At 35.2% G+C, this 23,458-nt stretch overlaps 1 protein-coding gene across 8 annotated transcripts in view; it reads right to left on the bottom strand.

Moving 5' to 3' along the window:
• Window positions 1-23,458, bottom strand: part of RCOR3 (REST corepressor 3) — a 50,257-nt gene that overhangs the window by 8,827 nt on the left and 17,972 nt on the right. For all 8 annotated transcript variants that reach the window (XR_014266382.1, XM_082471721.1, XM_082471720.1 and 5 more), the window contains 3 exons: window positions 16,274-16,492; window positions 11,013-11,090; window positions 3,034-3,091 (listed from right to left, as the gene is read on the bottom strand). Coding sequence is in view for 7 of the 8 variants with exons in the window: in XM_082471721.1 (XP_082327847.1) it covers window positions 3,034-3,091; window positions 11,013-11,090; window positions 16,274-16,492 (355 nt within the window). In the remaining variant the exon portion in view is untranslated. The remainder of the gene's footprint in view (window positions 1-3,033; window positions 3,092-11,012; window positions 11,091-16,273; window positions 16,493-23,458) is intronic.

The raw sequence follows: 23,458 nt of genomic DNA, 5'->3' as shown, positions 1-23,458 counted from the left end.
GAAGACTATAACTGGCCTTACTGTTAACTAATTTGTTATAATAGAAATTTTAGATACTCAAAGCTGAAACAGATTACAGAAATTGTAGAAATACCATTCTTGGTAAGTATTTTAAGAGGATTAAATTAAATTAAAGCAGCATTTATAATATCCCACTTGGGGACTCTCAAAGAATGCTATTGAAGTTATAACATAGTTAGAACTAAAATCAACATAATAAAGTGATAGATTACACAAGTAAAAGCAGACATTCCTATCTGGTCTGAGCATGATTTTCCCCCCTTCCAAATAAGGGAGAAAGAAGGGGAAATGGCTTATTTATTTATTTAAATATTTGTTGTTAAAATAATATTTATTTACAATTTAAATGGCTAGTACTTAGTTAACAACAATATGAGCAGATGGAAGTGGGAAATATATATTTAAGCCCTAGGAAATGATCTTAATATACTTATTTAGTTTTCAGAATTACAACAAAAAGTTTATTTAATAGTAGAGTTAAAAAAAAAAAATAGAGTTATAAATCTCACTAGTGACACTAGAGTCAACATTTCTCTCTCTAGGTCACTGTAATGGTCAACTACGAGCAAGATAAAATAAAGCATTTAACAAATGAATGTCAAATCAGAATCTATATGTAAAATGTCTTGAATAGAAAGTTCTATATAAATTAAAACATGTTAATATCAAAACATAAATGATTTGAAACTGAAGTGGCCAGAAGAATAATATCATATAAAGGCTTATCATAAATAAAGATTAAAAAGAAGAAGAAAAAACCAAAAACAATTGCCTGCTAAGATAAGTACTTCTGGATTACACATGTTAAAATAAAAAGTTCAATTATGTACCTTAACCACACTGAGACTCAGGTACAGGTGACATTACTATACGATTATACTGTTTATAAGACACACTTTTGAGTATTATATAAATACATGGGCACATGAAGCAAAGCTGGCACTTTTTAATTCTCCCTCAAATAACTATTTTGGACACAAATAGCTTAGCTTTGTTTTATTGTAAATAACAAAAACAAAAACAAACAAAAAAAACCCAAAACAAAACCAAAAAAACCTAAAAACTCAAAGTGAAAATAAAAATTTCACACACAGAGTCAAAATAAATATTTAAATAAAAACGAAGACATTAACATACTAAGAGAGTGCTTTCAAAATCCTAAGAACATGAATCTTTCCATACAAATTGCTCCATTAGTGTAATTTATTTAAGGATTACTTTTCAAACGTGCATAAAAATATGACACTGAATATCCCTCAGGAGAGAGGAAATGTTTGATTATTTCTATAAATACTCCATTCTTGTAATATTTATAAGCTGAAATAGTGTCCACATATATAGCTCAACTCCATATGTAAATCTTTCCATTGTCCTTCTCTTGAACGCAGCTTTTCATAATATCCAACCCAGCCATAAGATTCAGTGGACCCTACCACTTAAAGGAGTACTGTAGAACAATATCAAATCCTGATTCTGTACATACAGAGAAAGATTAACCCAGACTTCCTAGCCGATTCCCTTAAGAAAACCCTTTCACTGGGATAATTTCTTATATGAAGAGTACAGGATTAGTATACTAACCTTTAAGCAATGAAATACTGGAAGACGGGGTTAAATTCTATAGGCTACTCTGATGAAGGGAAACAGGCTTTACATCAGTCAAACCAACGCCTACTCAAATAACTATGTTAGAGCCATAAGACATAATTCTAAATAAATATGAGACAGCCATTGAAAATACTAATTTTTTAATCAAAAATTTAAATTGTCAGTTTTTAGTTTTAAAACAGCTATTATTGAACATTATAAACTAATTAAACTTTGTTCTGACTCATTCAGAAACTTAATTCTACAATTACAGATGTGCTCAATGCACATCCAGCACCCTGCCTCCATCGAATCAAGTATTTCTATTTATGAAATGACTGTATACCAAAGGGAAGGCTCACATTATCCTGCTGGCACCCTCCTGTGACATTTTCAAATCACACTGGGTGAGTAATTCTTACTCTAATTCTAACTGCAGAGTCATCTATTAATCAATCTTTAACTACATTATTCTCATATCCGAATGATACTTGCACAACATTTTTGAGTTAAATATTTTCTCTATGTTTGAATACTTGGAACTATTTTTAAAGATATATGTTTCACTGGGGCCCAACTCTCTTATAGTAGTTAACCTAGACAAAAAAGCTATTAGTACTCAATACAGAGGGCTCAGCCAGGAAGAAACAAATTGTAAACCAAACTTAAATCACACAATCAGTCCTGCAGATAGTTCATCTTGAAAGGGAAAAAAATCTACAACACTGAATTAAAACATACAATATGCCCTTCTTTAAGTAATTCAAATACAAGAAAATCCAAGTTTATAGTGCTTCCAATTTGCCCATGGGTATTCATATTACAAAAAGTTTTCTGCCATACAATTCAACAAATCATTCTTATAAATAGTGCATTTAAAATTGTATGTGTATATATATATATATCTTAAGCCTCTCTTTTGTATAAATAGATATATTTAAAGTCAGGTTTTGAAGCATTCAGTGGCATATCTCTTAAGTAAGTTATGGTACACTGAAAGTAAAGCATATCATTAATATTTTCAGTACCTGACATTTATCAAATACAGAGTAATCAGGGAAACCAGAAACATAAATTAGTCTATGCTTTAAATAATGAGTTATTGACTGATACAGTAAGAATGAACCCAACTGCAGAAATACTGAAGCAGAGGCACGGAGAGACCAAGACTTGTTCAAGCTTGTCATCACCATCATTTATTTAGTGCTGAGAATGCATTACATGCTGTTCAGGACCCAAAATGCACACAGGCTCAGTATGTCACATCCACAAGTACAAAACAGAATTCATGGTCACCAGGACTTTGTGGTGAACACAAGACCCCTTTCTTGATCCATTTCTAAAGGAAGGGAAGAACTATGGTAGTCACCTTTCACGACAAGTTAAATAATTATTAACAACAGTAACTGCTTATCTTTAATATACCTTGCACTGCTAGAAGCTGCTCCTCTGTGGTCCAACGGGCATTAATTTTCTGATTTGACTACAAAATTAAAGAGAAGTTTCCTAATGAGGATATGAAGACAGACATTTTTCCAAAGTGCTTATTTTTTTTAAACTTTTCACCAAATCACAGACAAGAGATTACTAAAACTCTGATTTATGAGGATTTCATTTTTATAAGAATTAAAAAATATATTCTGAATTACCTTTTACCAACACAAAAAGATAATGAAAGGGAAATGTACCATTTTGGGAGAATGAACAACATTCGCACTTATACTCTAGGCAGAGATATCAAAACTGAGAAAATCTATTAATCGCCCATTTTCCAACTACAATGTTCCTATCATACGTTGCAGATGTTAATTTTAGCCTAGTTTTAAACATTTAAGAGACTTCGTTTTCTTCAGAGAAGGATCTGTGACTCTCTCTAAAATTTCTTCTCTTCACATTTAGACTATACCTTACTCCATCAAAAACAGTGTTGCATAAATTAACATAAAACTGTAGATCAGGCCTATGCCCTAAAATACTTCTTTAAATTTCTAAAGCAGAGAGTGATCCACTATAAGAATAGATTTTCCCCCCAAGATCTCCTACATTCTTTCCAGTATTTTTGTTTAAAAAATTTCTAAGTTTAAGATTTTTACTATGGCAGCATTACAATATCAATTAAACACCTAACCAAATTTCACTAGTGTATGCCCACTGCTGAGTAATCAAGAACCTCTGGCAGTAGATGGAGGGACAGAAATAAGCATGCCAGCCTACAGAGGTTTGCAGTAGAAACTGCCCAGATAAAGTGGCCAATGTAATACATGCACATGCTGGACAAAACAGTAAGAAAGGCTTCCTCTGAGAAGGGGTGTTTAGGTCTTATCTCACTTGTAGTCTTAGCAATAAGTGTTTCCACAGTACACAGCGGTTCTGGGTAATACCAACTTTCTCACCATGAGTGAAGAGGTATAAGCAAGCATTTGGAAGAAAGAATGAAACAAAGATTCAAAAAAAAAATTAGGAGAGAAGAAAGAAAAAAGTAAAAAAAACACCTATAGTAAAGGAGGAAAAAACCTAAAACACAAAGCACTGAATTCCAGATGATGAGATTATAAGGGGATAGCAAGGCAGGCCAGGCAAAGCCTGGATAAGCCTCCAGATTAGGATACTGGTGATAAGGTAAAGGAATAACAGTAAACAGGCAAAGAGAAAGAGGGGAAATAGGACATACAGAAGCAGTAATAAGGGTGAACCAAGGCTTAAAAAGTGAAAAGAAAAAGGAGATGACAGAGGAAAAACTAGCAATTAATCCCCCAAGAGGAGTAACAAGAATGAAGTAGGAGCTAATATTTGAGTTAATACTCAGGCAATCTGTTGCTACCGTGGCTGTGACAGGTAGACAGAAGAGGCCCTTGGTACCCAAGGATAACTGGTACTGGAACCTATTTAAAACAGGTCCAAATATTTCAGAGTAAATGGTTAAAAAATAAAGGGTTGATTGTAACTTGATCTGAAATATGAAACTAAAACTTAGGAAAATTAGTTCATTAAAAAATAGTCACTGATTCCACTTACATGCTTTAATTTTATTTTTTGGCATACGTCTTCTGACTATACAATGGTATAACATTCTCTAGCTTTGCAATTTACAACATGAGCATAGCATATAGGCCATTTTTGTTTTGAAGACTTCAACAAATTTCTCTTAATTCTGTGTAACCCCTCTTAATTCTTTGTTACTCAAATTATTCTTTTTTAAAGTGCTTGTCTCAGTCACCATCCTCTTTTTTTCCACTGTTAATTCTGCTAGATACCCGTTTGTCAACAATTTTGCAAGCAATTAAAGTCATTCTCGTGTACTTTCATAGACTTCATGAAGTTTCACAACTTTTGCAAGGCTGACAATTTCATTTTGTATTTGCATTATATTAGCAAGAGAGGAACAGAGAAGGATGTTGCTGTGATGGATGGGAAGGATAACAGCTAGAGTTAATTAGGGAGAATTGGTGAGTAGAGCCTCATTTTATAGGTGCTCAATTCATTAGTGAATATTTTCTTATTTGGCAACTTTTGCTTCTCCATGTATCCCTTAGATTAATGAACATTTGGATACTGAGGATCTCTTGTAATACTACATTGCAAGTTGTTCTTAGGATTAAAGTTAGGATATATGTAGAACATCTAGCACAGTGCCTTAGCAGCAGAAATTGATCAATCGATGTTTGTTAAACCTGAAAGGCATAAACTGGAGGAAAAGGTGTCATTAGTGAAAAGGGAACAAAAGCTGAAAGAGAAATAACAAGCACTATGAAGACTTATTTTCAGTTTACAAGCATATCAGGAGATGGGATGAAGATGAATAACTATTATTAAAATTAAAAAGTACAGAGTATACTGGGGATTCAAAGATGAGAGGGAAAAGTCAAAATGATTAGAATAGGGAAAAAGGGAAGTTGAAGGGACTGGAGTCTGAGATGGGTTTAAGAATAGGAGAAGTTTCTGAAAGGCAAAAATGAGGAGAAGGCATACCATGACAGGGAACAAGAGGATTTTTGCCAGGAAGAAGTGATAAATAAGCCTGGAAGGTTGGTGATACTTAACTAAACCAAAATACGGTAAGGACCACTTTTGGAAGTGCCATAAAAACCAAGGTTGATGAGTTCATACTAGATTTAATAAGCAACTGTGCTGGGCGGGGGGGTGGGGGGGTTAAGGAGCAAGGGGAGAAGGGTAGGATTTTGAGCAGAATAAGACTTTAAGCCTAGAAAGCTGGGAGAAGGGTGATGATGTTAAGGATTTAGGATTTGGGAGATGTGGGAAGGCAAGGCTAAGATAAGGAATTTAACTTGGGATACACTGAAAAAAGGTATTAGGCAGGAGGCTAAAATAGAGTCATCTATTCAAACTTTTTTTTTAAGTGTCTGGAAAATGTTTATGAGGGAAAACAATGGAGTCATCTTACTAAAACCAGCCTGTGAATTGTTTTCAGTTTTTTTTTTTTTTCCTCCTAAAATTACTCTTGAAATGTTCTTACAAAGGTAGCCACGGAGATAGGCACAGTCTCTCAAAAAGTCCACATAGCCAATTATTCCTCCAGCATTGGAATGGGCCACTAGTTTCTCAGTTAAATCCCAGATGAAGCCTGTGGCTCAAATTTAGGATAGTACTGAATGAAAAATATAAATACTTATTTAAATACTAGAATATCGTTCAGTTCAAGGAAATGTTCAGGAGGCATGTGGAAGCTAAACTGACTGAAGGAATGGTGGATTCACAGTTTCCAGCTCATAACTGCTCACTCTGGGGCATATACTCAATAAATGGAGTTTAGGCAGAATTGCCAGTACTAGAGCATTTGCTATTACTAAACGTACTCTCTCTTTTTTATCTGGCTGATAGCTATGGTTGAATTTATGTCAGTTAAAGGTACATATGATATGACTTTAATATAGCAAAGTGATGAGACTGTATATTTCCAAACAGAAGAGAAATGCATTCTGAGGATACAAATTTGGAGAATGTCTTTATTTATGTAGAGAAAGAAAAACTACGGCTGAGAAGGGAAAATAATAGTTATAAAAGAGAACATAACCTCTCAAAAGTTAGAGGAAGAAGGAGGTCATCACTATGTGAAGGGCTCAGAAAAAGGCAAGGGAAATGAGTTAGGGCTGTGGAATTTGGTCATTAGCACAAATATTAATCTTTAAGAAGACGCATCAGTGGAAAAATGCAGAGAGGGAGTTGAAACTGTATGGAATTTAAAAGTCTATATGTTACAAAATGGAAATAGTGGAAGAAAGGGAACACTATAGGAGAAAGAGAATCAACATTTAAAAAATACACAAGATTCCTTTAAGTTACTGATTTTTATATTTTAGACCCAAGAAACTTTGGTAGAGATTTGTTTAACTTAAGGAAAGGACAACTAGACTATATCTAGGAATCTAAAACTGTGTGGTAGTTATGGTGAGCTGTGAGGTACCACTGAGAATATTCTTTTGCAGCAAACCCCAGTCTGAAATATTGTTGTTTTAAAAATAATAAAATATTAATATAAAACAATCCAGTATATAATAGTAACGATAATAATGTAGAAGGCCCCAAAGAGCCTTCTAGAACAATCTATGACATCCTTAGTGAATTCAGCATCTTTACTACATCCTTCCCCTGCTAAACTGTCTTCACATCTTTCCCATTTTTGTCAGTAGTAGATTCATACTACCTCTGACTTGGAAGAGTTAGAAAAGGTCACCGCTACTCAATGTTGAAAATTCCATCCAACATCCATAATGAAAGGATGTCACACACCTATCCATGAAAATACCCACAGACTGGGAAATTTCTAGCTTCAAAAGGCACTCCTTTTTCAGTTTCTTCCTTCCTAGATTCATTAATCTCCTTGCTCCCCACTTACCTCCTCCCACAACAAATCAAAGCATAACCAAACATAACACCGCTCCCCACAACACTCTCACATACTTTCCAGGAGATACAGTATCCTCTACTTTGTAATGTTCTCTAGATTTATCACTTGCTGCCCATTCCTACAACTAATACCTGACACTACCCAGTACCCATTTACCATTTACTTTATCACTCACATGCTTGGTATTTTAGCAGCTCTAAAGTTTCTAATGTATCTTGTAAAACGCTGCCAGGATACCTTTCCCAAAATAAAAATTTTGCATTACATCCTTCCTAAATGGAAGAAGCTATAGGGCCTTTCCATATGACTTAATTTAAAAGGCAAACTTCTCTTCCTAGCTTTCACAAAGACTTTTTGTTTTCACAGTGGTCTTGCCCACTGACCTCTATCACAAAGAAGTCCCTGTTAAACTCAACCTTATTAACATCTCTCATACACCCTGTGCATTCATCCTCTGCAACCAAGTTTGCCTTCCCAAGTAGACAATATGCTTCTTGAGAAAACATTGTATTATACTTCCACTGAATTCTCAATAGTAATTAGCACAATAATGAGCACATAATAAGTGCTCAGGGAATATCCAGTGCTTTTATTTTTCCCCACTGTATTTATATTTTGAATGCACTGCTCAACACCAAACCACTGTTCACGTTATTCCCTTCACCTGCCCTTTTTGTACGTGCAAAACTCCTACTCATCCTTCAAACTTCAGCTGAAACTTCCCCCTCTAGGAAGTCCTCTCTGATTACCCTAGCTGGAATGAATAATAGCCACTTGTTTTCCTAAGATCTTTACTTATAAATCTATAACTTTAATCAGTTTGTCTTATAATATCTAGACTATAAATTCTTCTTTCAAAAAGTAGATGGAAAAAGTATCCTTCCTCCTTTTTAGGTGTCGCCTCTTCCCCCCACACACAGTGCCTAATGCAGTGCCTTACATGAAACAGGTGATCATAAATACTTAGGGAAGTGAATGGACTTTCTTCACCAATATTTTCCCTAAATGAGTGAAAATAACAAATACAACCAAATGAATAAGTAAAGCATCTTAGTAACTGTTTATTTCCAGTTGAGTTACGTAATTTAGTAGCCTATGGTTTAAAAGGTTAATAAAATTCTTTTATTAGGTATTAGGGAGAAATTTTTTAGGTTAGGTACCAGCTAACCTAAAGGTAAGGGGATAGATTACATGATTTTTCAAGGTCTTTACTATGACTGTTAATCTATGTTTTGAAATATATCTATTCAGGTTGCTCTCCCCTGTAAAGCAATAGGAACAATATGATAAATATAAATATATCCTAGGCATTTTCTAGATGATAAAACATATATACATTTTTCAAGTCATGTGAGTTCAAAATCAACCTCAAAGTAATATACAAACTTCAGTGTATGGATTGTAGTGTGTTAAGATTTTGATTGTTTCATTTTGATCATTATTTTTACAATAAACCAAGAGATGTAATAAATGATAAATTCTAAACCAGTAACTGCATTTATTTATTTTTTAAATATTTTTTAAGATTTTTTTTTATGTGGACCATTTTTAAAGTTTTTATTGAATTTGTTACAATATTGCTTCTGTTTTATGTTTTTGGCCACGAGGCATGTGGGATCTTAGCTCCCCGACCAGGGATCGAACTTGCACTCCCTGCATTGGAAGGTGAAGTCTTAACCACTGGACCACCAGGGAAGTCCCCCAATAACTGCATTTAAATGTGAGAATCTAATATACACTTTTACTATTATATGAAAACTTCCAAAAGTAAGAGGCAGCATGGCATTAATCTAGGACAGCATGGCATTAAACTGGACTCTAAGGATCTGAAATATAGCCAGTTTCACTATTTACTAGATGTGTGACCTTGATCACGTCAGTTAATCTCTCTGAGGCTCAACTTCCTCATGTAAAATAACAGCATTTACTTCATCTACTTCTTTGGACTTATGTAATCATCAAAAGAAGCAGCATATAGGAAAGTTATAAATGCTATTGTACTTTCACATCTTGCTTTATATAATGTTAATGAATGAGACTATTCTGCAATTTTCTGGAAAATTTGAGATTAGAATTTTATTTCCTTGAAAATTTGGTAGACTTTTTCTGTAAAGTTGTCTTGGCCCGCTGTTTTCTTCTGAGAAAAAATGTTAATTGTTCCTTCAATTATTTAATGGTTATAAATTATTCAGTTTTCTTTCTTTTTAAGACACTTTTGGTAAGCCATATTTTCCTAGGAATTTCTAAGTTTTGTTTAAGTTTTCAAACTTATTGGCATAAAGTTCTTCAAGATATTCCCATAATGTCTTCAACATCTGCTATACTTTTTAATTTAATTTTTAAATTATAAACTCATAGGCATTTTAAGTTTTTTGCTTTTATGCATTTTATAATGCATAATTAAATATTAAATTAATTCCAATACAAAATTTAATTTTTTGTCGCAATAATATAACATAAAATAAAGCAGTATTCTTTGTATTACACTATCTTTATTTAAATATCACTAGACTATTTGTCAGTTTACCTGGGGGTTTGGAATGAGATATTAGTCTACGTATATTTCATTCTTTTCCATTGCCTGACCTTCTTGAAAGAGACTATTCAAAACAAACAAAAACAACTTCCTTCATAATGATTCTTCCTTTCTGAAAGATTCTAATGAGTAAGATGGCATATGAAGTACTACTCTTCTGCCTCCCCCCATCCCCTCATACATATTTCCTTTGTAGATATTTCAGTCAACCTGTGATTTGGGGGAAAAAACATCCCATTAAGACCAAGTAGGATTATTTGATTATTACATACATAGAAAAGCAAGTCCAGGATATGAAGCATAACACAGGAGTCTTAAAAAAGAGAGAGAACAGAGAAAAGACTTTATAATAGAAGCTTCTGTAAAAATATTTGATTGGATTTTATGAGCATTTAAGTACACCCTTAGTCATCACAAATATAAAAAACATATTAAATTTTAGCTGAAGTACAAGTAAGACTTGAGAAAATGGTCAATCTATATCTTGTTTTTAGATTTCATATTTTCCGGGATATGAGTACAAGAATGTAAGTCCACCTACTAAAATCCTAATTGGAAACCTGAGCCAAAATCCAAATACACGAAATTAAAGAAAAATTTTGTTAAAACGAGCTCCTTTTCTTGTGATCTTTTCTTCCTGTTACCAATTTACACAGGTAGGAAAGGGCTTTGAACAAACACTGCTCTAGACCTAAAAATGCCCTGGCTTGTTCATTAATGACCTTCTAGTTTCACATGCACTGGGCCTACTAGTATCACTATTTTCCCTAATTACTTTGCTTGATAGGAAGTGCTAAGGACAGGAACGAAATGATTTAATGTAAATCATTAGCCAAGTCTCAAGAGAGTAACTATCTAAATGACAAAATAGAGACATAATAAATTATCCATATTATAAAACCTTCAAAGTATTAACACGTAACCAAAATAGTAGTTGAACACTGGATAACTCAAAGAACAAGGTTTCACTGTACTTAGCACATGTACTCTTCAATAACATACCTCAGGAGGTTTGAATTCTTCAATTCCACCTTCCATTTTCTGTTTAAGTGCACTGTTTACTTGCTTAGCATTCTGAACCTTCAACAAAATAACCCAAAATATGAATCAGATCATCTACTTAGGTGAAATTTTGAGTATTCAATAAGTGAAAAGGATATATATCATCACCCTGTTAAACTGAAGTTCGTGAGGATAAGACACTTATCACACTTAGGGTGTGATACAACACTCATTCAAGTAATATACACATCAACTATATACATATCTAACAGACTCATAAATCATAGTGTTTGAATATCTGTAACAATGTCTCTTATAATCCAAGACAACTGGTATATATAGGGATTAAATTCCACCAATATTTCTCACTACCATAATGCTTTGACCAAATAACAATTATTCTAATAAGAATAATAATGATGACAGTGGATAATATTTATTAGGTGTTTATTATGTTAAGCATCATTGTCAGTGCATCATATGTAATAAATCACTTAATTCTCATAACTACTCTGTGAAGTAAGTACAATCAGTTCTGTTATAACCTGACATACGCATTCTCAAAAGCCACTGTACTATGCAAAACTGCACAATAAAAACCACAGGGCTTATGCGGAAAAGGAGCTTGGGACACAACACTTAAAAACTTCATCAGTGACACGTAAGATAGACACCTAATAAAAATGATAGCATAGTTTTTATACACTCTAAATAGTAAAGAAATTCACAAGTGTTACAATAAAGATGATACTTTACCTTAAACGGTTGCTTACGTAAGTGGGTGTCAAAATAACTGCAATTTGTGAGTCATTGGGAAGTGGTAGAAGAAGGGTTATTTGAAAAAAGATAAAAGGTTTTAACACCAGATGTGGATGTGGATGGCACATAACACACAGTGAATTGAGGTAGCTGCTATACATCTGAAGTGTGTGGGCATGTACTCAGCAAGATGTAGTTCTTCCCTAACAAAAATCACATGTAAGCAAATGCAAAAGTCACATTATGTTCAAACTGTTCCCTAGTATATCAACTGTGTTGGAAAAAAATCATGTTTTCAAAACAAGCATTATAGCAGAACTGACTCTATTTCTATTGTAACAATTTAATGATGAGGAAGGTAAGGTACAGAGAAATTAAGAAACTCCCAAGGCTATAGAAATAGGAGGTAGAACCTGATTTTGAACCATGCCAAGTTTTAAACTACTATTCCACTAGCAATTTTGTTAATCTCTACCTAGAATATTAAGGGTTAGGATTTTTTGTTTGTTCATTTGTTTAGTTTTTTTCTATTCTTGTTTTTCCAGTATGGACAATCTGATATTTATAAAGTGATGTGCAAAATTTTTTTTCACCTAAGATCTTAAAAACAAAGCTAAAATGTATAAATCTAGGTTGGTTCAAATGCGGTTAATTGATCAGCCACGTTAGATAGATATACAGAGATAAAATGTGAAGTCTCAGTTTTTAGGGATTTCATAGATTAGTGGGGAGATAAATAAATATAAAAGTATGATAAGTGCTAAAACACCTCACCTGGTCTTGGAGAGAGAAAGAAGAGAGTGTGTTTGCATGTGTTAGCAGGTGTGGATCATGGGGAAGATTAGGGAAAGTTTTCCAGAGGAGATGACACCTAAATTGAGTCGTTTTTTTTTTTTTTTTTTTAAAACATCTTTATTGGAGTATAATTGCTTTACAATGGTGTGTTAGTTTCTGCTTTATAACAAAGTGAATCAGTTATACATATACATATGTTCCCATATCTCTTCCCTCTTGCATCTCCCTCCCTCCCACCCTCCCTATCCCACCCCTCTAGGTGGTCACAAAGCACCGAGCTGATCTCCCTGTGCTATGCGGCTGCTTCCCACTAGCTATCTATTTTACATTTGGTAGTGTATATATGTCTATGCCACTCTCTCACCCTGTCACATCTTACCCCTCCCCCTCCCCATATCCTCAAGTCCATTCTCTGGTAGGTCTGTGTCTTTATTCCCGTCTTGCCACTAGGTTCTTCATGACCTTTATTTTCCCTTAGATTCCATATATATGTGTTAGCATACTGTATTTGGTTTTAATGGATTAATAACAATGAAGCAGGTAGACAAGATTGTGGGGAAGGAATGTCTTCCAGGCAGAATAGCATTAGAAAGACACGACAGCCCTAAAGCAGCGGCAAGCAGTTAGGCTGGGGCCAGACCAAAGAATTTGAATCTTGCCTAAAGATCGAAGGAAACCTTAAGCAAGGGAGCAACATAACCATATTTCACTTTTATAACGATAATTCCAGTAGTAATCTGGAGAATAGAATGGGGTGAAGAAGATAGAAGTTAATGTAACAATCCGAATAAGAAACGTTGAGGACTTCGATTTAAACAGTAGAAATGAAGGGGTGGCGGTGGCTGTGGTGCACAGAGACGGGTTAAGGAATAACTTGGAAACAAAATTAAGATGTCTTTGTAAACAACTGATTGTGGAGAATTAGGGAGGAGGAGGAATCAAGGATAACTCTTTGGTCACTGGTTTGAGTAACTGAGTGTACGTGGTGCTATTCGCCCAGACAGGGAATGCAAAAAGAGGAACAGATAACTAGTGGGCACGGAAGAATTCAGTCTGGACACTGCTTATGAGATGCGTCTGGGATATAAAAGTGGTAGAACTTGCAAATCCAAGAGTGCAAATCTTTACTATGTTACACATCAAACGAATATGCAAGAAAGGAACTTAAAGCTTTAAAAAAGTTCCTTTATAAAAATCAATAGGACTTCCCTCGTGGCACAGTGGTTGAGAATCCGCCTGCCAATGCAGGGGACATGGGTTCAAGCCCTGGTCCGGGAAGATCCCACATGCTGCAGTGCAACTAAGCCCGTGCGCCACAACCACGGAGCCTGCGCTCTAGAGCCCGCGAGCCACAACTACTGAGCCCACATGCCGCATCTACTGAAGTCCACGTGCCTAGAGCCCATGCTCCGCAACAAGAGAAGCCACCGCAGTGAGAAGCTCGCGCACTGCAACGAAGAGTAGCCCCCGCTCGCGGCAACTAGAGAAAGTCTGCGTGCAGCAATGAAGACCCAACACAGCCAAAAATAATAAATAAATTTAAAAAATAAATTAATTTAAAAAATCAATAAAAATAGTCTTAAGTGAGGTAGTAGTGAAGTAGTAGTGTTGAGGATTAAGTATAATTACAGGTGACTGAGTACATTTTATTCCTTCATTACTTAAGAAAATTCTGCGCACTTTAAAAATGTCACAGGCAAAGTGTTTCAGAAGTTCTCTAAAGAGAAGGAGTGCCGTGGGTTGGAAGATGGGATTCTTGCACACAAGTATGTTTTGACTAAAGGCAAAGCATTCAATCAAATATATACTATATATATACTTGAGAGTCCAGGGTCATATAAGTCAAAACAAAGGAATTCTAAGAAGGAAGAAGTGGTTGCCAAAAGAGGTAAGAACCAAGAAGAGGGCATTAGACCTGGCAACTTGTTCACAAACAATCTTAAGATAGCTTTTTCAGTGGCAGAACTGGGATGGGATGTAGGGCAGAAATTAGATTGGGAAGCCTCTGAGAATAAGTGGTAAGAAAGCAGAGTAAGCTAATGTGGTAGATATTTATTCAGGAAGTTTGCTGGAGAAGAAAAGAGAAATATAAAAGCAGTTTGGGTGAGTAACCAGGGTCAAGGGATAGAGAAATCTGAATGTTTGGTATAGAGAAAAACTACCTTGGTCCATACTACCCTGTTGCAAGGTTCTTACATTATATGTGAAGTGGTATAATATTAACTCTAAGGATGCATATTGTAATATCTAAGCAAGGATGACACTGTAAGCTAAGGATGCATATTATAACCCCTAGAGCAACTACTGAAAAAAAAAAAAAAACGAAGAGATAGAGCTGAAAAACGTAAATATGACCATGTTATACTTCTTTTAAATCCTTCAGTGGTTTCCTAACTCATGATGAATTTTAAATTTCTTAACATGACCTTCCTATAAATTCCTGTCTCCCTCTGCTGTAACCTGCTAAAGGCAAGTGGAAATTAATGAAGAGCTTTAAGATGAGTCATCTGGATTATACCAGAATTTTAAAAGGATAACACTGATAACAATGCGTAACATAGAGCTGAAGAGAGATGGACAGCAAGGAGAATCAACAAGACAGGGATTGTCAGATAAGAGGTGATAAGGGCCTGAACAAGGGTAGTAGGGATGAGATTAAACATAAGGGGATTGATTTAAAGGAAATTTCAGAGATGAAACTCACATAACTTACCACTTATGTCTGTGTGTGTTGGGGGAGTGATAAAGGCAAGGGATGAGTCAAAGATGATTCAGATGTTTCAACAGACAAGGAACACAGAAAGAAATCTTTTGGGGGTGAGATGAGATGTCTAGCTCGTAGCTGGAAATGCAGCTATAGAGCTTGGGAGAAAAGCCACAGCTTGAGAAGTAGACTCAGAAGTCACTGGCAAATAGTGTAAGGCTGGTTAATTTAGAGCAAGAAAGTACAGACTTAGAAGAGTACCTAAAACAACAAGAGAAACAAACAAATAAATAAATAAAGGAAAACATGACTGAGAAAGACTGGAGACCTAATAACAACCATTAATTGAGTACATATTATGTGCAAGGCAGTAATGTTTTAAGCACTTACCATATACTATCTTGTTTAATTCCTCCCAAGCAAAATATTATTATCCTCATTTTGAGATGGTAAACTGAAGTTGAGAGAAGTTAAACAAGCTCCTCTATGGTTGTGCAGGAAGTAGACAGTGTAGCTAGGGTTAGAACTTAGGAGCACTGACTCTGAAACCTAACTTAACCACTACCTGATTATGATAATGATACTTTTAAATAATACTGCTGCTACGACTGCTGGTGATAATGATGATAATGAAGAGGGCAGCCATTATTCACTGAGCATTCAAAACGTGCCAAACACTGCTGAGCAATCTACATGTATTATCTCAAATAATTCCCAATAACCTGTGAAAGAAGTATGATTATTATGCCCAATTTTACAAATAAAAAACTGAAGCTTATAGAGACTTTATTTCCCAACATCATAAAGCTAACAGGTAGCAATGCTGGGATTCAAACCTAGAAAGACAGAGGCGTCTTATAACTTGAAAACAAGGTAAATAAAAAAACAAAACTTATGTAAACGCGTGGCTGAGAAAATCTGCAAAAATACTTGAGTTTACTGAGATAAAAGTATATAAGCAAAATAGATAGAATCATCAAAAAATATGATTTTTATAAAATACCTGACGTTTTAAAGAGATCAACTCCATGTCCAGTTGCCTCAGGATGGTGTTGGCTGCATTGGGGCTACAGGAAACAGCTACCACATCTTCCTGGGTTAAATACATGCCCTTAGGTGGACGGCACTTAGAACGCTGAGAATGATGGCGGTGTTGTAAACTCTGATATTCTCTCCTCCCAAGTCCAATCTTGCTTGTTTGGACAGGTTGGTCACTATTACCCTGGAAGAATAAAGACAGAATAATAGGTCATTTGGTTTTTACAAATGTATAAACTGAAAACAGTCTATTACTAGTAGAAGTATCTGTTACACTAAGTACACCTACAAAATGCTTCTAACCAATTATATTACATACGAGTCCAAATGCACACACACACAGCAACTCATCAATTAGGGGGAAATGCGCATATAACATAACGTATCTTTGATTAATCCACTCAATAAAATGTTTGGTTTCTATGCCCAGAGGACTATGAACAAATGAAAAAATAAGGTGAACTCTAAACTATTTCTGTTTGCTTCAAGATTTCAAGATGGGATATATTTTCCCTCAGCAATAAAGGGGGGAGGGGGAAGCTATAACTTATTAAGTGCAAAGTTTTAAAGAAAGTAAAAAAAGGGGCAAATTAGGAATCATGACAAGTGGCAAATTAGACAACTGGTAAAAAAGAGATAACATTTCATTCTCACTTTAGAGTTGTTGAAAGAGCACTATGCCTTGTAAAAATTAAAAAGGGCACAGGATTATTTTAATCCTAACAACGTTTCTAAACTACAAGTCTATTTATCTGCGAATAAAATAAAGTTCAAATTTGCATTTTGGAAGAGGTTAGAAAAGTTCTAACAATGATCACCATGAACTCTTAAGGAGGATTTCATTATTACTTGCAATATTCTTAAACTGTGATGTAAAAATACAATGTTATTCTGTGCTTCTGAGACAGGAATCCATTAGAAACTTGTGTCCATTAGGCTGAAGGCTATTTCACTGAAGAGACTTAATAATCCAATTCTTTAGAAAAGAAACTCCAAGAAAAGTCACAAAATGATTGTATAGTGAAGTATAATCCACTTTGTTGCTTAAAACTCAACTCAAAGCAACACATGGCAGATTTGACGTTCAGGGAGACTCCTCCCAGTATAGCACTTCTAAAATTGCTAGATCAAGTATTTTTTTTTTTAAATAAATCTATTTATTTTTGGCTGCATTGGGTTTTCGTTGCTGCGTGCGGGCTTTCTGTAGTTACGGTGAGCAGGGGCTACTCTTTGTTGCGGTGCGTGGGCTTCTCATTGTGGTGGCTTCTCTTGTTACGGAGCACGGGCTCTAGGCACGAGGGCTTCAGTAGTCGTGGTGCATGGGCTCAGTACTTATGGCTCACGGGCTCTAGAGCGCAGGCTCAGCAGTTGTGGTGCATGGGCTTAGTTGCTCCGTGGCATGTGGGATCTTCCTGGACCAGGGCTCGAACCCGTGTCCCATGCATTGGCAGATGGATATTTAACCACTGTGCCACCAGGGAAGTCCCTAGATCAAATATATTTTTTAAATCTTTTAAATTCATTTCTGAGCTGGCAGAGAGGTGAGGAAATCCCTCAGAGACCAGAAATGATGAGAGGGCAGGAATCCAGAGGGATAAGCAAGGATGCAGGAGCTGACATTTGCCTAGGCTTCAATGGACAACAGGTGCCGGGCACAGAAGTTAAAGCCAGAACTCTGGAAGGGGACTCTATCATTGTGCAAAGTAGGAAAAGTGCCCCTGCCCTGCAGAGGGAGAGGATGATTAAAGAAAGTCATGCCTACTTCATCTTTGGCCGAAAGGAAAGGAAAGAAACCAAAAAGTCTTCCCTAAGAATCCCTAACCACAGGCCTATATTCAGGCAGGTTTGGGGACTACATTTATAGGAACTGTCTGGCCTGAAAAACCCCAAATCGAAAATTTACTTTTAAGTGTCTCAGGTTGGTAGGGCCTTCAGACAGTTAGCAGAAGTAAAAGCAAACTATCCTCAGAAGAATGCACTGTAAAACCAGGTCTCAAAATTTTTCAACAAATATGTTCCAAGGAAAATGAGCTCACAACCACAAACTGCCAAACAATCCTCATGAGTGAAACACAGCAGAAAGCAAACAATAGAATTATATCTGCAGGGCTTCCCTGGTGGCACAGTGGTTGAGAATCTGCCTGCCAATGCAGGGGACACGGGTCCGAGCCCTGGTCTGGGAAGATCCCACATGCCGCAGAGCGACTAGGCCCATGAGCCACAATTGCTGAGCCTGTGCGTCTGGAGCCTGTGCTCCGCAACAAGAGAGGCCGCAATAATGAGAGGCCTGCGCACCGCAATGAAGAGTGGCCCCCACTTGCCGCAACTAGAGAAAGCCCTCGCACATAAACGAAGACCCAACACAGCCATAAATAAATAAATAAATTAATTAATTAATTAATTTAAAAAAGAATTATATCTGCAAAGATGACAAATATTACAATAAAGAGAATACAATAAATGTGTTATATGTGTATAAAGAAATAAAAGAACTGAAAATATGGAATATTCTTATAAGAAATGAGTCTATCAAAACTGACCAAGCAGATATGCAAAAGAACCAAATACAACACCTAGAAATAAGAAATATTATAAATAAGCTTACAAACTCAATGGATGGGTTACTTAGCCCATCAGACAGAGCTCAAAAGAAAATTAGTGACTTCAAATGCACATATGAGAAAAATGCCCAAAACATAGTACAGAAGTATGGAAAGACAAAAGGATGGAAAATATGAGTGGTTAAGAGACATGTGAAAAGTCCATTACATTTCTAAAAGAATTCCCAAAAGAAAGAATAGAGAGAATGAGGGAGAATCTATATTCAAAGAGACAACAAATGAGAATTTTACAGAACTTAAGACAGGATTCAGAAAGTACAAATGAATCCAAAGCAAGTTTAAAAAAAGAAATCCATACCCAGATACATTAAAATGAAACTACAGAACACTAAAGACAAAGAAGAGATCATAAAAGCAGACAAAGAGAAAAGCTAAATTACCTCCAAAGGAGTGGTAACTAGCCTGACAGCAGACTTCTCTAAAGCAATGACAGAAATCAGAAAGCAGTAGAATAATATCTTCAAAGAATATCCGTCAACCTAGGAGTCTAACCCCAGCAAAATTAAGCGTTCAAGAACAAGGAAGGACATTTTGGACATTCCAAAACTGACTGTGTTTATAATCAATAGACTCTCACTAAATTAACCTGTAAAAGACACACTTAAGAAAAAAGAAAAATTATTTTCAAAGAAAGTTCTAAGATTCAAGAAAGAATGGTGAGCAAAATTAATTTTAAGCATGTGGGTAAATCTAAACTAACCCCGACTATGTGTTTAATATGAGATACTTCAAAAAATAAGATGTAACTAAAACTTGGCAAAAATAGCATATAAATCAAGAGGATAGTGGTTGAAGTCAAAGCAGCCTAAGGGTCTTATATTAATCAGAATCCCATTAAAAACACCAATATTAGGCTTTAAGTTAAATATGCAGGATAAAATTTCCAGAATACACAGTAAGAATAGAAATATAGAACCATTCCAAACTACTAGACAGTTAAAAAAAAAAAAAAATCAAACAAGAGATGGATTCTTAATCCAAAAAGAAGGCCATAAAGGAGGGGAAAGAAAACCAGAAAAAGCAAGTCAAATAGAAGGTAAAAATAGGAAAGAACAAAAATACAAATATCAATGATCATGACTGGTATATAGGAGCTAAACTCTGTAGATAAAATATAAAATCCAACCTATATGCTCCTGTAAGACACATACTCAAAATGTGAGGACATAGAAATGTTGAAAGTAAGCAATAAAGATATACCAGGCAAACACTTAACAAAAGAAAGGTGATAGAGTTATATCAGACAAAATAATCTTGAAAAGTAGAAGACATCAAAAGAGATGAAAGGGTCATTACATATTGATAAAAGGTTCAATTCAACAAGATAAAACAATTTCTATGTACCTAATAACAACAGCTTCAAAATATAAAAAGTATTATTTCTCAATAATCCATCAGATAAGCACATAAACACCAACAAAAACAACCATAGCAAGTAGGCAAGCAGTAACAGAATATTGATTTCAAGCATATAACTGACAAGCTTCAATTAAGACACATAAAAAAACCTGTAACCAATAATTAGAGTATGTATTACTCTCAAGCACACATGGAAAAACATTTATGAAAATTTGACATTCTAGACTTGGAGGTTTTAAAACATATCCTCAAATTCCTCAACATTCCAACCACTGAGAAGTGGGACTCTCTCCCATTCTCCTTGATTCTGGACCAACTTTAGTAACTCACTATAACCAACAGAATGCAGTAGATTTGGGGATGATTACTTTGGAGGAAACCAGCCATGGTCAGAAACCAAATTACTAAGGGACCACCAGGCTAGAGAGGAATGCTAGCTAACAGCTAGTATATCAACTACCAGTCATGTGCGCAAGTCAAAAACCTTTAATAACATCCTACTTGATGTTGAAACATAAAAATCATTCTCTCTAAAGTCAGGAATAAGATAAAAATATTTGCTATCATAACTTCATTCAACATTATACTGGTGATTCTAACCAGTTCAGTAAGGGAAGAAAAAAAAGGTATTATAAGGACTGAAAAGAAATAAAACTGCTATTATTTTCAGATAATATAAACCTCTATATAGGAAATGCAAACTAATCTATAAACAATTAAAGATTTCATTTCTCTCCAGTTTATATGTAGATTCAACGGAACATCAAGTAGCACTTTCCTACTTTGAAGTTTGAGAGCAAAAGTCCAAAAATAGCCAAGGACTTTCACTTTTAGAAGCACTACCAAGTAATGGGACTCATCCTAGCAGCTATCAAGACTTATTATAAAGTTATAGTAATTAAGACATTGTGTGACTGACAAGGGATATATAACTGACAAGAGAAGCAGACGAGACAGCCATACATATAGAGAAACCTCATCTATGATGAAGCTGACATGGCAGACCAGTTGAAAGAAATGAACTCACTTCCATATTAGAAAACAAATAAATAAAAACGGGTCTCTATCTCACAACATAAACAAAACCTAATTACTGAAAGATCAAGGACTTAAGTGTAAAAAACAAAACTTTAAAACTTAAAGAAAAAAATATAGAAGAATATTGAAGTTTGAATATTTACATGCTTTTGATGAAATAGCTGTTCATCAAAGCATGTAAAGAGAGTAAAAAAAGATAAACTAGGAACTGCTAAACGATCTCTGCAACATATTTAACCAAAGAATTAGTATCCAGAATATATAAGGAATTCATTAAGAAAAAAAAATTTTATACATTGTCTTTAAGAAAAGACAAAACCAAACCAATAGATAAAAAACAAACACAAATAAGCATTAAAAAAAGACACAATAATGGACAACAAACAGATGGAAAAATAATCAGCCTTATTAGTAATCTCATGAACGAATTGAGAACACAATGAGATACCATTTCAGGTTATCAGATTTCTAACAGCTTGAAAGTCTTACCACATAAAGTATTGGCAAGGAAATGGATAATGAGTACTCTCATAGCTCAACAGAAGTACATCAAATGTAGAAAATGATTTGCCATTACCTAGGAAAGTTAAACATGGTTACACCCTAAAATAGCGTAATTCCACTCCAAACAATCCTAGGGTATTATTACTCACTAAGTCACTGCTGGCATTTTGGTGGAACAATCTGTGCTGTGCATTTGAGGAGAGCTGGCATCCCTTTCCCATTATATGCCAGTGGTGCCCATCAACCAAAAACACGTCCATAATTTTTAAATGCCCTTTATGTGGGTAATACTAAACCTAGCTGAGAACCACTGTCCCAAAGGAACTCTTATATATATGTATCCAGGATATGTTCTTATCAGTATTGTTCATAATAATAAAAAGCTAGAAATGATGTCCATTAATTAGAGAGTGGGTAAGTTGTGGCATATGCATACAACGGAAAACTATAATACAGCAATGAAAATGAACCGCAAAAACATGTTGGACAGCAACAAAAAAATGCAGGTAGCTGAACTCATACTATATGATTCCATTTAAGTCAAGTCTGAAATGTACACAACTAAATGTGAGTTGCTCAGAGATACATAACTTTGTGATAAAACTATAAAAAAGGGAGTGAATAATTGATAAATTTCAGGATAGAGGTTCCCACTGGAAAGAAGGGAGGGGTGCAATAAAGAAAACATACACAAAAGACTTCCGTTTCTTGAGCTCAGTCATGGACACACTGGTGTTTGTTTTATTATTATTCTTTAAATTGTACAGTCTATGGTATGTATAGTTCATAATTTTTAAAAGTCAAAAATAAAAACCTTTCCATATAACGTGTCAACAACATGCAGAAGCAGCTATAAAGATGTGTGTTAAAGGCAATGATATAGTATCATTCCCTGCGTGGTGTCCCTATCATCTGTGAAAGAACAGAGAAATTAATGAAGCTGCTGACAAACAGTGCCAGTCTCGCACCACAACCTTGCAGTATGTTTTTAACACTTTTTAACTTTTACTCCCCTCACTATATTTGCTAACAGGATGAGATCACAGGCAAACAAAAGACCAAATGTGTAAGTACCATCTCTCATAGTTGGAAAAAACAGTATTCCACATACATACATTTCCTACATAACTAAACCCAAATCCCTAATCTCTCATATTTGTACAGTAATTAAGAATTCATAACATATATTCTCATCTGTGAAAATTAATTTGACTGAAAGCCTACTATCTACCAGGCCCTGTAGTTAAGACACAATTCTTGCTCTTTAAGAGCTTATCACCCAGGGATAGGTAGGCAGGTGAGGGGAAACCAGATGTAAACAAGTACCACTTAGCTCAATGAGTACTGCAATGGATTTAAAGAAAACTAAGGAGGTGGTCAATTCAACATAAGGCACAGGAGAGTTCATAGACAAGCTACATGTTGCAGAGTTATGAGGAATTTGCCTGGCAGATTTGAGAAGAAAGGGAATTCTAGAAAAAAAATGGACCAACAAAGAACAAAAGCTGGGAGAACTAAAACACTTACCTGAAACTCTCTTAGTAATGCGAAATAAGTGGGGTGGGGCAGGGAATGCCTAACTAGAAAGACTGTTTTATCCTATGGACAAAGCCATGGAAGGGTTGCAA

This window comes from Balaenoptera physalus (assembly GCF_965194825.1).
Source record: "Balaenoptera physalus genome assembly, chromosome: 1".
Lineage (NCBI taxonomy): Eukaryota > Metazoa > Chordata > Mammalia > Artiodactyla > Balaenopteridae > Balaenoptera > Balaenoptera physalus.
The sequence above is the reverse complement of the archived record's forward strand: the minus strand, read 5'-3'. Positions and strand labels throughout refer to the sequence as shown.